Source organism: Lichenostomus cassidix, chromosome 1 (assembly GCF_008360975.1).
Source record: "Lichenostomus cassidix isolate B80296 chromosome 1, HeHo_3.0, whole genome shotgun sequence".
In the NCBI taxonomy this organism is placed as follows: Eukaryota; Metazoa; Chordata; class Aves; order Passeriformes; family Meliphagidae; genus Lichenostomus; species Lichenostomus cassidix.
Window position 1 is genome coordinate 109,753,634 of NC_139479.1, and position 12,219 is coordinate 109,765,852.

At 39.4% G+C, this 12,219-nt stretch overlaps 1 protein-coding gene across 1 annotated transcript; it reads right to left on the reverse strand.

Annotated features, from left to right (window-relative positions):
* Positions 1-264: 264 nt before the first annotated feature.
* On the reverse strand, positions 265-11,979 carry POU1F1 (POU class 1 homeobox 1). Its single transcript, XM_085075635.1, has 8 exons — positions 11,165-11,979; positions 8,623-8,688; positions 7,657-7,774; positions 6,926-6,942; positions 6,420-6,665; positions 5,451-5,615; positions 4,818-4,878; positions 265-2,193 (listed from the first exon to the last, which is right to left on the reverse strand). The coding sequence occupies exons 1-8, from the start codon at positions 11,304-11,306 to the stop codon at positions 1,980-1,982; spliced, it is 1,029 nt and encodes a 342-aa protein (XP_084931761.1). The 5' UTR covers positions 11,307-11,979; the 3' UTR covers positions 265-1,979.
* Positions 11,980-12,219: the final 240 nt, after the last annotated feature.

Below are 12,219 nucleotides of genomic sequence, written 5' to 3' on the forward strand. Positions count from 1 at the left end.
AGGTGTGTTTTTAAACAGTGGCTGCTTCCCCCACTTGGCCTTTTGTCACTTCTTTGCAAGACAATGGTGTTACATGTCACCTTTCATTTTATTTTGCTCTGTTGCTGCAATCGGCTTTCACTTGTGAGACCTTTTGTGGGTAAGAAACCAGCGTGTTACAGTGAGGCTGCTGTGGAATGAACTGTTACAGCTTTGTAAAATGCACTTCAGCATGACACACAGCTAAAAAAGAGTAAAGTGTTACCAAAACAGAGCTACAAACCATTACCTGGAGTGCCAGGAATACTTTATTGAATGGGGAGGTTGGGAAGTACAGGCTGATAGCATTTCTAGGAAGCCTTTTATAATTAAGAAAATAATTTAGAATATAAATAAAGTTTATATATATCAGTCATTTCAACACACATAACATTTGACCACATCACATGAAAAGTACACCACTGCATGCCACCACCTTTGCTGAGTGCTAATCCTCTCAGCTGTACTTACTTTGATCCTTTGGGGAGTTCATGATCTGCTGGTACCCCTGTGGTGGATAAAGTCTACACCTTGGTCTCTGCTCTAGTGGGTGAGCAATGCTAGTGATGAGAGGAGCCTGAAAGGAGTGCACAGCCACAGTTTCTCCCCTTTGAGTTATTAAATTGAGGTTTTCTTCTCAATTAAGGGCTTAGAGTGGTGCATTCATCCATAAAAATATAATTTTTTATAAATTCAGGAGCCTGATTTCCATAGCTGAATATGCTTACGGTCACTGTAATAAGTATCAGAGATAATTTAATGTACACTAGAGAGTGAGCACTTAACTTGTACGTGCTGCTTCTAAGTGGTCTTGCACATTAAACTCCTTTGGCTTTCTGTGGGCCTATTATATAGACATTTTCTAAATCATCAGGTTTGTTTTATGGAAAAATAAAACATATCTGGCCAGTACTACTCGTGTACACTCACTTAATTTCAGTCCTGGGAAAACAGTCAAAATACTTATATGGTAATGTGCTAATTCCCATAGCAATGAGCAGGGCTGATGAGATGGCTGGATAATCTATCCCTGGTGAGTACTACAGTCATTAATTCAGTTTTCTCAGTGTCTGCCTGATAGGTGGAGGTCTGACATTGGTATTTTTTTCCCTTGATTATCTCCCTAAGCTAGAGGATAACAAATAAGGGATTATTTTCAATTAGTGGGGTGTAATAGAGTGGGAATGTGCAGTGCAATAAATTCTTTTGGATACTTTTTAGCTTAACACACCATCTCTGGTGTAAGTATGTCCACACATGGTTATAATCAGAAAAAAGTACAAAGAAAGCCCAACGTAATAAAACCCCAATAATTATTTTTTTTCCCTTAGACCACAAAGTCTTAAGGCCAGGTAAACTGTATTCCTGTTTGTATAGCTAAGCCTATCCAACTCAAACTTTGAGGCACCTAACAAATTAGCAAGAATTACCCTTAATAACAAGCATTAACAAAGGCACTTCTAATTGACACCCATTCAAGACAGTCAAATGCTGGGCTGAGACAGAGCACCCAGCAGGAGCAGTGAGACACCTCTCTCCTGGTGAGCTCACAGTACCCTAATTAGTGACAGCAAAATCCTTTCCATGCTGCAGCTGCTGACACCAGGATTTGCAACCTTTCTGCATGTACAACACATGCACATTTAGTAATTAACTTGTACCACAGAGGCAAGAAAGGCACAGCACAGGGAAGCTTCAGCTACTTGTGAAAGCTAGGAAGCATTTCTAGTTGAACAATTAACGATAGATTCCTTGAGGGACTTCCAACTCTCTAAACCGACACTGGGATTTAGTTCCCAACCTTTTACATTGAAATTGGGTCTTCCACAAACACTACATCTGAAGCTGGTAGCTTGTAGGAGGAACAAGTAGTTTACTGATTCTTCTATTTTTTTTTAACATAGTGTTTACAATATTTACAAAAAGCAAAACAGAAATCCACATCTGTACATGGAAAAGCTTTACCGGCATTCCTGCTGCTCCTTGATAATAGAGCTAAAGGCGTTCTGGTGTAAACTGGTCTTCACTCTTTTTTCTCTTTGTCTTCTGTTGCAAAACCAAACTCTCACAACTTCTTTCTCCAGATTGAGCCCCTCAGCCATCCTCATAATTTCCTGAGAAGAAGGCTTACTTTGTTCTCCGAAGTGCCTCTCTAGGGCTTCCTTGGCAGCGATACTGGATGAGGGGATAAAATTTCACCTTGAAAAACTTTTATGCACATTCAGGCTTTTGCCACTAGTTCAAGAGAAAGATCAAGTAACAGCACTGAAGGCAGTAACTTGGTTTGTTTCATCTTTTTCTACGTGAAGGAAACCCAAAGCACTAAAAGTGCTCTGAAGTTCTCTGCTGACATAAGCAGCGTGACATCATAGAGAATTTCAGCATGGGGTGATTTAAAAGGCCAAAATAGCATCAAGTTCAGTGCAATTGCAGTGTTAATTATGAAATATTTAAGCCTCTTCATCTTATCTAGGAGATACAGCTAACTAACTAGTCATGAGCAGGGTCACAGGAACTGGAACAAGCCTGATCACCCTTGTGCCTCAGCAAACGCACATCAGTGGTGTTACCTGGTGGTATCAAATCATTTGGGTTTACAAAGAGGAAGAGCTCCATCACTTAGACTTAGGAAACACTGTGTGTTCTGCATCTCATCTCTTATAGAGACAACACTACAGCATTCCTAGAAATCACAGAGATTATGTCAAGCTGTTTCAGCCATCATCACATTTTCCAAATGTCTGCCCTAATCTGTTCCTCAGGGTCAGCAGTGACCAAAGTTGAGTGGTTCACTAAACAGAATAATTTAAAACTAGGGTTTTTCTTACTTTCAGATAGAATTTGCTTCCCGTTTCTGCTACATATTCTCAAAAACCACAACTATGCCATGTCTGTGTGCCTCCAGGATGCATACAGAAGTTAGAGCAGTAACTGTAATTTCTTTGGACACAAGAGGGCACTTCATGCATTACTCTGGGGGTGAGGTGCAGGTAATTCTGCTACAGAAACGCACAGAGTACCGAGTTCTAATTATTTCATCAGTTGGTCTTTCACTTACACAGGTCAATTTTGCAATATTTACTATTCTTAGCAAAATTACCTAATTAATAGTGTGGTGTTCTGCACACACAGAAGTATAGAAACATCATTACTTTTGACTACCAACTTCTTAGACTCCAAGCACAGTATAAAATACTTTCCACAAATTAAAATTAGGTAGTTTTTGCTCTGGGTATGTCTAACCTCATTTAGTTCATGAGACTTTTGCCATTAGTGTGTCCTCAAACATCCATTAAGAATGGCTGAGAGTAAGGCTACAGGGTTCAGATAAAGCCCATCTCCCTGATTAGTTTCAGGTCTTTAAACTGAGGTGCTGTATGCCTTCAAAGGAATATTTAATATTTTCTTACTGTACAGGATTTGATCCTGAACTTCTCCTCAATTATCTGTGCTCTTGACAACCTGTCCTGTTTGAAACTCTCTCTGCAGCGGGCTTAGATGGTAAAACGTTTAATATACAGACAGATTTTATCAATAGGTGTTAAAAAAGCAAAGCCCACAGTGTCAGAGGAACAGTCTCCAGTGGATTCCTGCCCAGCCAGGGGCACAGAGATGCTCTCAGCTCACAGCTCTCGTGCAGCCACTGCTCCATGAGCTGGGCAAGGTCTTGGCACTGCTGCTCCAGTTCTGACTAGCCTGGAGAGAAGCTGGGAGGACAAAGTGACCTCTCAAGAGTAAAATTTTATCCCTTGTGAGGTGCTGAGATGAGCTATGAAGTACTTTCCATTCCAAATTCACTCCCTATTGAAAAGCACCCCTTCAGAGGAATCTTTAATTTCAGAGAAAAGCTTTTAATGTTCCTTTCCAGCCCAAACCATTCCATGATCCTATGACTCGATAAACAAGTCTCAAGTTGAGTGTGAGCAGGGAATGAACATGTGGCTGTGGGACAGGAGAGCAGCCCAAACATCCATGAGGTGCACTGCACATCAGGAATGAGTCAAATTCCCTTCCTGGAGAAGAAAACTACAGCTCCTTGGAGGCCCCTGAGGCAATGCAAGTTTACCAAAGGTTACAGGAGTCTGGGCTATCTGAAGGAGAAGGAAATATCCCACACTCTCATTTTGCATTTTTGGTCATTGTTTTTGTAATATGATTTCCCAGGCTACTTAATTTTCCATATGGAGTTGAGGCTGGAGAGGTGGTAAATGGTGGTAGAGATGGTTGGCCACCAGAGTCATGAGAAACAAGAGAAGGGTGTTTCCAGAACGACTCTCATTTTTTCCTTATATTCATTAAATTCCTTAGAATTTCAAAGAATTGAGTGACAGGGATTCAATATGACATGTAAAATCTTTCCCTCAAACTTGCCAGACCTCAATTCTCTGGCAAATTTGTGTGGGTTTTTTATTGTATCAAAATCTATGTGTTTATTCATAATACCAAAACGATGCAATTTATTTTGTCCAATGTAGGATCTCCAAAAATGCTCTGATACCTTCCTCACTATACAGATATAAAAAAATTTTGACAAAACTACAATAAAATACTGTTTCCTATTAAAACGTGTTATTGAAAAAACACTTTAATTGGGAAAAAATAGTATCTTTGGAGTGAATTTGGGATCTGGAGGGTTATGCTATTATTTTTCACTGGAATGTTTCCAAACATTGAAACTTTTAGAAGCACGAGATGTTGATATTCATTAATGGAAAATAGCACTTCACTTTTGAACAGAAAGAAAAGAAGAATCTTAGCCGAAGTGGTTTCTAACCTGTAATGACCTTAATGTTTATTACCTTATGGTTGTTCTGCGCTTCCTCTTCCGTTCATTCACTCCAACTTTTTCATTGTACAAAGCTGTATTAAAAAAGCAAAAAACCAACAAAACCAGGCAATTACATTCCACAGGGACTGGAAAACAAGCACAATCATTTCCAGAAAAATATTCGCTGTCTTTGAAGAAAGAAGAAGGCACAATGCTGCTGAATAAGAGCAGCACCACACATAGGATCTATCCTTTGTTAGAATGGTTGGTCATTGGTTTACCTTGAACTATAAATGGTTAGAGGCAATAATGGCCAGAAGCAAAGTCCTTTGCTATGGAAAAATCCCTGTGCATTGCTGAATGGGCTGTCCTGCAGATCCTGCTCTGACTCTCTACTAGGCTGGAACTGGCTTGCTGAGATGGGACTCAAAGGAATTTCTTCCAGCAGTCCAAGTGATTCTGTTATTCTGTACACTCCATAAATTTCAGTTTCCTCCTCCTTGCTCATCAAAAAAACCCTAAACTTCAATACAAGCACACCTCAGCATTTAAAGCTGGTAAAACAAAACCTTTAGTCTGTGGAAGACACGTGGTCATCCTTGAACATACATGTGGGATTCTAGTAGAAGCACAAATCAATATTTAGAGGATTTTAGTTCTCTACCTCCCACTTGCTCTGCTTCCTCCAGCCACTTGGACAGGATGGATTTCAGCTTGCAGGCATTCTTGAAGCTCAGCTGCAAGTTCTCAAAGCGGCAAATGGTCGTCTGGCTGAATTCAGAGCCGTGCACAGCAGCCAGTGCTTCTCCAACGTTGGTTTGTGTATAACCTGACAGAAACAGAGGAAAAAGCAACTTTGAAGCTTTGTTAGGAAAGGGTTGCTTTCCTTGAGATGCTCAGCCTTTCACTGGTGGCTCTTGGGGACTGTGTGTGCTACAGAGCCTTCAGGCTGGGCTTCCTGCAGAGGTCCCTGTGGCCAGCAGTGTTCAGCCTCCCGGGGGTTTTAGAGGAATGTTACGCTGGCTTAGTGAGTTTCACACTCCAAGATTAGGGATTTGAGAAGGATCCAGATACCCCATACCTTTCTGTAGATGGTGCAACTGCAATAAGCCAATCCCTACAGGCACTGCTGGTGTCCTGTTATTTGTCGCAACAACTAAGCTGAAGTCATCAGAGAAAAAAATGCAATTTCCATGCAGACCCTGACTTTGCATCAGCAGCTCTTTGGATGTCACCCCCTGAAATGACAGTACACTATCAGATGAGACACTCTGTGGGGAAGAGGATGGGTAGGAGAGATTAGAGCATGTCCTGCCCTAAATTGCAGATAATTTGGAGCGGTGCAAAATACTGCACCTGGTACTGAATGTAATTTATCGAACAGCAATAATTTTCTCTACATTTAAGACAAATAATTTAAGGCCGAGAAAGTTTAAAATCTCTTTCCGCAAACTAAAAGCTGAAGTTCATTAATTCCATGCAGGTCTTCTAGGAACAGAGAAAGTTTTGCAGGGCAAGGCAGGATTAGAGTTATGACCAGACACCTGCAGAGGCCAGACCATAAAACACCCAGAAATAATTGGGCTTTCACTGGAATCTTTCAGACTTTTGTCAGTGGACATAAAGCACATACCCAGCTTAATTCTGCGCAGCTTAAATTCGTTGGCGAATTTCTCCAGCTCCCTGATTTCAGGGGAGTCCATGTCCACGGGGTCCTCCACAGCCTTGCTTTTCCTGCGGAATTCCTGCTTGAAGTCGGTGGCAGTGGGATCCTCTGTGAGGAGGGACTGGGGCACGGGGGTGAAGCCATGGCCCAGGGCACAGGAGCTGGCGCTCAGGGCATGCTCCGGGAACTTGTAAAGGCAGGAGGTCAGACCGCCTGAGCAAAGAGGAAATTCAATAAAGTTATCCTCTATTTCAAGGCAATAGAAACCTCCCCTCACTGCCTCCTAATCCATGCCTGTAATATTTATTACATAATATATATGAGAGTATTCAATGATTTCCTAGGATATATGGTCTCTTTCTTGGCCCAACACATAGAAACTTATCAACAGCCCCTTTCACCAGCCACAGCCATCCTATTACTTAGCAAACTGTGAAGCACTTAAATAAAAGGTAAATGATCTAAACTAAAACAAATGAAAACCCAAGATCTAGGCTGGAATTATGTGGCACAACAAGATAGATGGATCTGTGTCAGTTTGACTCACTTAAAATTTGCCAGTCTCTATTTTCTGGTACAAAGAAAATATCCATGTAGATACCATTTGATGCTCAGACAAAATACCATCTCAGCTTAGCTGTAGCATAAAATTTCTTCAAGGAAAATACAAAGAGCTCAAAGAAAAACAAAAAACCCAGAACATATTCAAAACAATTCTTCTAAAAAGAAATTGCACAAGGACAAAATAGAACTATCTTGCACTACTTTTTGTTCACAAATATCAGATTTAACTAGGAGATTCAGTTAAGAGTGAAGGCTGTTTTTTCCCTAGATATTGTACGTGGAGTTAAAGAGTCTCTGACCTGAAGGAGGCGTGGGGGGAAGTACTGGAAGAATATTAACACTCCTCAGTGTATCTGGAGGTAAAATATAGGTTCTCAGGCCATCCTTTCCAATTTTCTAAATTACACAAAACTTTGTAGAAGAACTCAGAACTCCATTAATCTCCCACTGCTTCCTCTATTTATTAGGGTTAGGTTTTTCTCCACTGCCCCAATTGCTCCCATCAGTGTTGAAGGTCTAACCCCAAAGGATTATTTTATTATTTTGTACACCTCACACAGGTTAACCATGAAAAGAAAAAAAAGAAAAAAAATGAACAAACTCAAAGAATAGTGAAAAAAATATTTTAAAAGAGGGGCACTTGCTTTGCAAGGTGCTGACACCATTTACCACGTTGGGGTGAGGCATGCCACATGTCTGTAAGATGCGAGTCTGGGAGAGACTTGCTGAGAGCATCTCTGGAGTTGCAGGCTTGATACCTAAAAAAAAAAAGGTAAGGATAAAAAGAAGAAAAGAAAGGAGAAGGAAAAAAAAGTTTTTATTTTGGAATGAAAGAAAATTAATTTATGAGCAATATATTTTGTTTAATACTTAACTTTCCCCAGGGATCTGGACAATGCCAGGAATGTTTGCAAAAGACGCAGAAATTCACAATGAAATAGGAACATTTGGAAGTTTATACACGATGAAAGAAGCCTACACTTTGTCCCTATGCAGATGTATTAATCTATGCTGATTTACTCTAGTATTTTCTTAATTCTTAAATGAAATAAAATTCTGAGTTTGATTTTGGATAATTTTCAAGCCACAGTTATTTCCTGGGAGTTATGTTAATTTGGTTCATGTCATTATCTCATTTACTGCTACTTGAATTTGCACAGAATAAAAATGGCTCACTCTTACAGAGCCTGGGACATGGGAAAATGAACAGGATGCATTCATGAGCTCAAATATCCACAATCACATGTCTGATCTACCTGCTGAATTCAGCCATCCTTTCATTATGCCATCATTTTATTTTATAGCTTCATCAGCCCAGGTACTGGTAATACACAGCTGTACTGGGTATGTCACTCCTGGTGCCTCAAAAAGTGATAATCACCAGGGGAATTGGCCAGAGGTGAGCAAAAAGAGAAGCATTTTCCCAATCTTTTAGGAAGATAGACGACACAGTGTGATTTTACAAGAGATGCAGAGGTTTGGGGAAACTCTAGGCACTAATTTCCTAACCCTTTTTCTAGTGCCTTAATCCAAATCCCATCTTTAAGCAATTGTCTTGGATTGGTCCCTCTGGAGGCAAACTGGCCACTGAGGGCTGGTCTCTTACCTGCCATCACCCCGTAGGTGGAAGGTTGATTCCCATAGTGACAGGAGGGCACAGAGTAGTGAAGTCCTGGCCAAGGGTGTCCCAGCGTTGTGGTGACAAAGGCAATTCACATTGGGAGCAAAGACAGAACAGATGGGAGTGGTTAGAATTCAAGGTTCAAGGTTAAGGAGCAGACCTGTTCCTCTCCTCACACAACTCCCACACACTGATTCCTTCAGTCTTACACAAAAAGTCATTCTGTGCTCTCAGGAAATTGCCTTCACTGTCATGCAAACCCTGCAGGGAATGAAGACCTGAGTTTCCAAAGGTGGCACTTTGGGAAATTTGCTTTGAGGCACCCAAAAGTCACAATTTTTTAAGCGCCAAGCCACAAAAAGAGTTTCAGAGTGCTTTGGCAAGGTGATAGAGAAAAAAGATGGTAAATTCTAGGCTCTTCTAAAAAGTTAGGCCTAAATAAACATTTTCCATCTCCAGCAGCAACCAACACACAGTTAATTCATCTGTAGTGTTTTCACAGGGGTATTTTGGATCTGTGCTCACTAATAGCCAGAGCCTGAAGAATGAGACCATTTTTTGCTGGATGCAATATAGAGATAGGGCTGTTTCTCACATATAAGTGGGAACAAAAATGCATATACTGTCCCCTCTAATAACTGCAATAAAACAGAATATTAAAAATTAATGTTCATGAACATTCAGATATGTAAAACCATATTTTAAAGAACACATTCCAGTTGTTCAAAACAGTCTATTTAATTAGGATTAGAATCTTTGGGTTTTACAACAGTAATCATAACGTTAAAATGTCTTGTTTAGATACACTTATACAGATATAAAATTTACTAAGACAAACATGATTATACTAATATAGATGCAGTGAAAATAAAGATTGTGTTAATAACTCTAATGCATGTAGAGCAATGCAACTTTTCTGTTCAGATCTGTGTTTACTGATTGTATTTCTCTACTATTTCATAACTCACAGACTATAACTTTTATGCACAAAGTATAATTTTTAACTTGCTAATACAGGTTTAAAATTAAATAGTGAGGATGATGTTATTTAAATTAAATAATAGCAATTAAAGTGTTGAGGATAATGCAGAACATCAGTTGAATGACATGGCATAATATTTTAACAGATTTTTACCTTTCTTGTGATACAGAATTATTACAACTATTTTTAAAACTTTTGACATTTAAAATAGTTTGTTATTCAAAATTCTTTCACTACCACATTGTGTACAAATTCTCCTCACTACCACATTGTGTACAAATTCTCCTCACATGCTTTCACCAAAGTGGCATTGTTTATTACAATTCCTGAATCTATGTACGAAATTTGTAAATCCTGACTCGTTATAGTTACCAGCCTCTGTCTCTGCTTTCCCAGGGTCATTTTTTCTCAGGATCATCTTCTGGATGTGAGCCTGCAATCAAAATTTTCACTGACTGCAGTGATATTTGTCCTTGAGTGGCACTTACAAAATACCAACACCTAAACCTGCAGCAGATGAGCAGAGACTTTGGGCTGGCTGTCATCGTGTCCTTGCCTTTTTACAAGTCACATGAATCTAGAAAATACTGCTGTGATACAAATACATAAATTTGACCTCATACAAAATTTAAATTCTCCTATTCCCTGTCACTGTTGCTAACCCACAGCTGTATTAGGATATTTTGAGCCTCTTGATAATGTATAAGATGATCCTGTTATCTCTTACTGATGATCAGTTTTCATTATTTACACATTTCTTCTTTTCATTAAAATGTTTTATTGCCAATGCTTTTTGGGAAAAAGCCGGTTTCTTGTTAAGACTCCAAATAAAATTCTAATGTTAATGCAATTTCAAATAAATCAACCATTTCTTTTTCTGTTCCTGAAGGCTTTCCATCAACAATTCCTCTGTTCCAGGATCCCACCTCTGCAGTATTAAAATTCTCTTTGTCTCAGATATTCAGTGATAAATAGTCCTAATATTTAAATGCATCTAACTGGATTATATACACAAACATACAAATTTCAAGAATATTTATAAGGCTTCTACTACCAATTTTGAACATCCCACTTAAATCTTAGCCTTGATTACATCTGCAAAATACCTTGCAAAGCAAAGTTTTTACTTCTTTAAAATCCACCCAAGAAATATTTACACCTGAGCTCTTTTAAATATATTTCCTGTTTAAGGTAATTTATAATATTTTAAATTGTGGTTGCAAAATAAACTACCTTTCAATTTGCATGACACTTTTCATTGAAGGCTATAGTCATACCAACAACGACAGTGTTTGAACCTCTTCTAAGTTGGTAGCATATTTGAGTCTAATCTTGTATCAAACTTAGACAAAACTACATATTTAGCTAAAACACAAACATTTCTGATTTTCCTGATTCACTTATATGCAGAGTTTTGTGAAATCACTTCTTTGATGTATTCCACATCAGCCATAGCAGTAATACCAAACACTTTACATATTGCAGAACTTGGTGAGCCCATATCACCCAAAAGCATTACAGAGCGAGAGTATTTCCAAGAAGTACCTGTGGACACCACATTGGTGGCATGGTTGGAGACCTGTAGGCACTCTGCTGAGCTGTGGTGCATGATCAGAGGCAGAGAGGGAGCAGAGTCAGAATTCAAGGGCACAAAGGTGTCTGAGGCAGCAAATGCTTGGCAGCTCATACCCTCCCAGAGGCACGAGAGCTGCCTGTCCTGTGTTCTACCAGAGCAGATCCTGCAGGACTGATGGCTCCTCAGACTCTGTTCCAGGCTTTTTACCTGGATACACACACAGGAGGGCGTGTGCAGGTATTTATACCACTAGGAAATCCCTTTATCCATTTTAATGTTCTTTTCCCAGCAATATTGCCACCCTGCCACAGAGCCTCCTTCCTTCCCACACAAACACAATACGTGTCCAATTAGCTGGGGGGGTGTGGGGGAAGAAGAGGGAAACCAGAGACATGGTTTGACAGATATTTTCAATTAGGTCTTTTGTGAAGGGCAATGACCAAAAAAAAAGTATCGTCTCCAAAGTCTGTGGCAACAGACAAGTAAGTTTAATACTAAATAAGTTTCCACAGTTAGCACCTGCCTCCAAAATCTCATCCAGGCAATTGTCTGGAAGGCAACCTGTCTGAGAGCTCAAACAGAAGCCTGCAAGAGTCAAGAACCTATAGCAAAATAATCTGAATTAACCTAATTCCCAGCAGTTTCACAGAGATCATTTGTCTTAACCTATACCAGTATAAACCAGAGATGTATAATATGAAGCAGCTGTATCTAAGAGGAAGTTTTTGAACAGATAGCTTTCCATAAGCAGGGTGTGCTAAATGTTTATTTGAGATGAACCTTTGACAGAGTCCACGGTGCCACTTAAACTCATTCACAGCTCCTCCTATTAATTTATACTACTGCAGCATCTAAAGTCTTCTCCAGAAGATCCTAAGTAAAACCAGGATCTTCACTCAAAGAAGATAAGGTGTTTTTTTCAACATGAGACTGGAGTTATTTTTGAGCGTTAATAAACATACAGGTTACCCTAAAAATTATGAAAATTTCTGCAATTTACCATAGTCACATATTCTATGTAGAT

Excerpts from the sequence above, each read along its gene's own strand:
- POU1F1 (XM_085075635.1), bottom strand. The coding sequence starts at position 11,306 with ATGAGCTGCCAAGCATTTGCTGCCTCAGACACCTTTGTGCCCTTGAAT. Across the intron at positions 8,689-11,164 it reads CACCAATGTGGTGTCCACAG|GACTTCACTACTCTGTGCCC; the intron begins GTACTTCTTGGA and ends ACCCTTGGCCAG. Across the intron at positions 5,616-6,419 it reads GCTGCGCAGAATTAAGCTGG|GTTATACACAAACCAACGTT; the intron begins GTATGTGCTTTA and ends TGTTTCTGTCAG.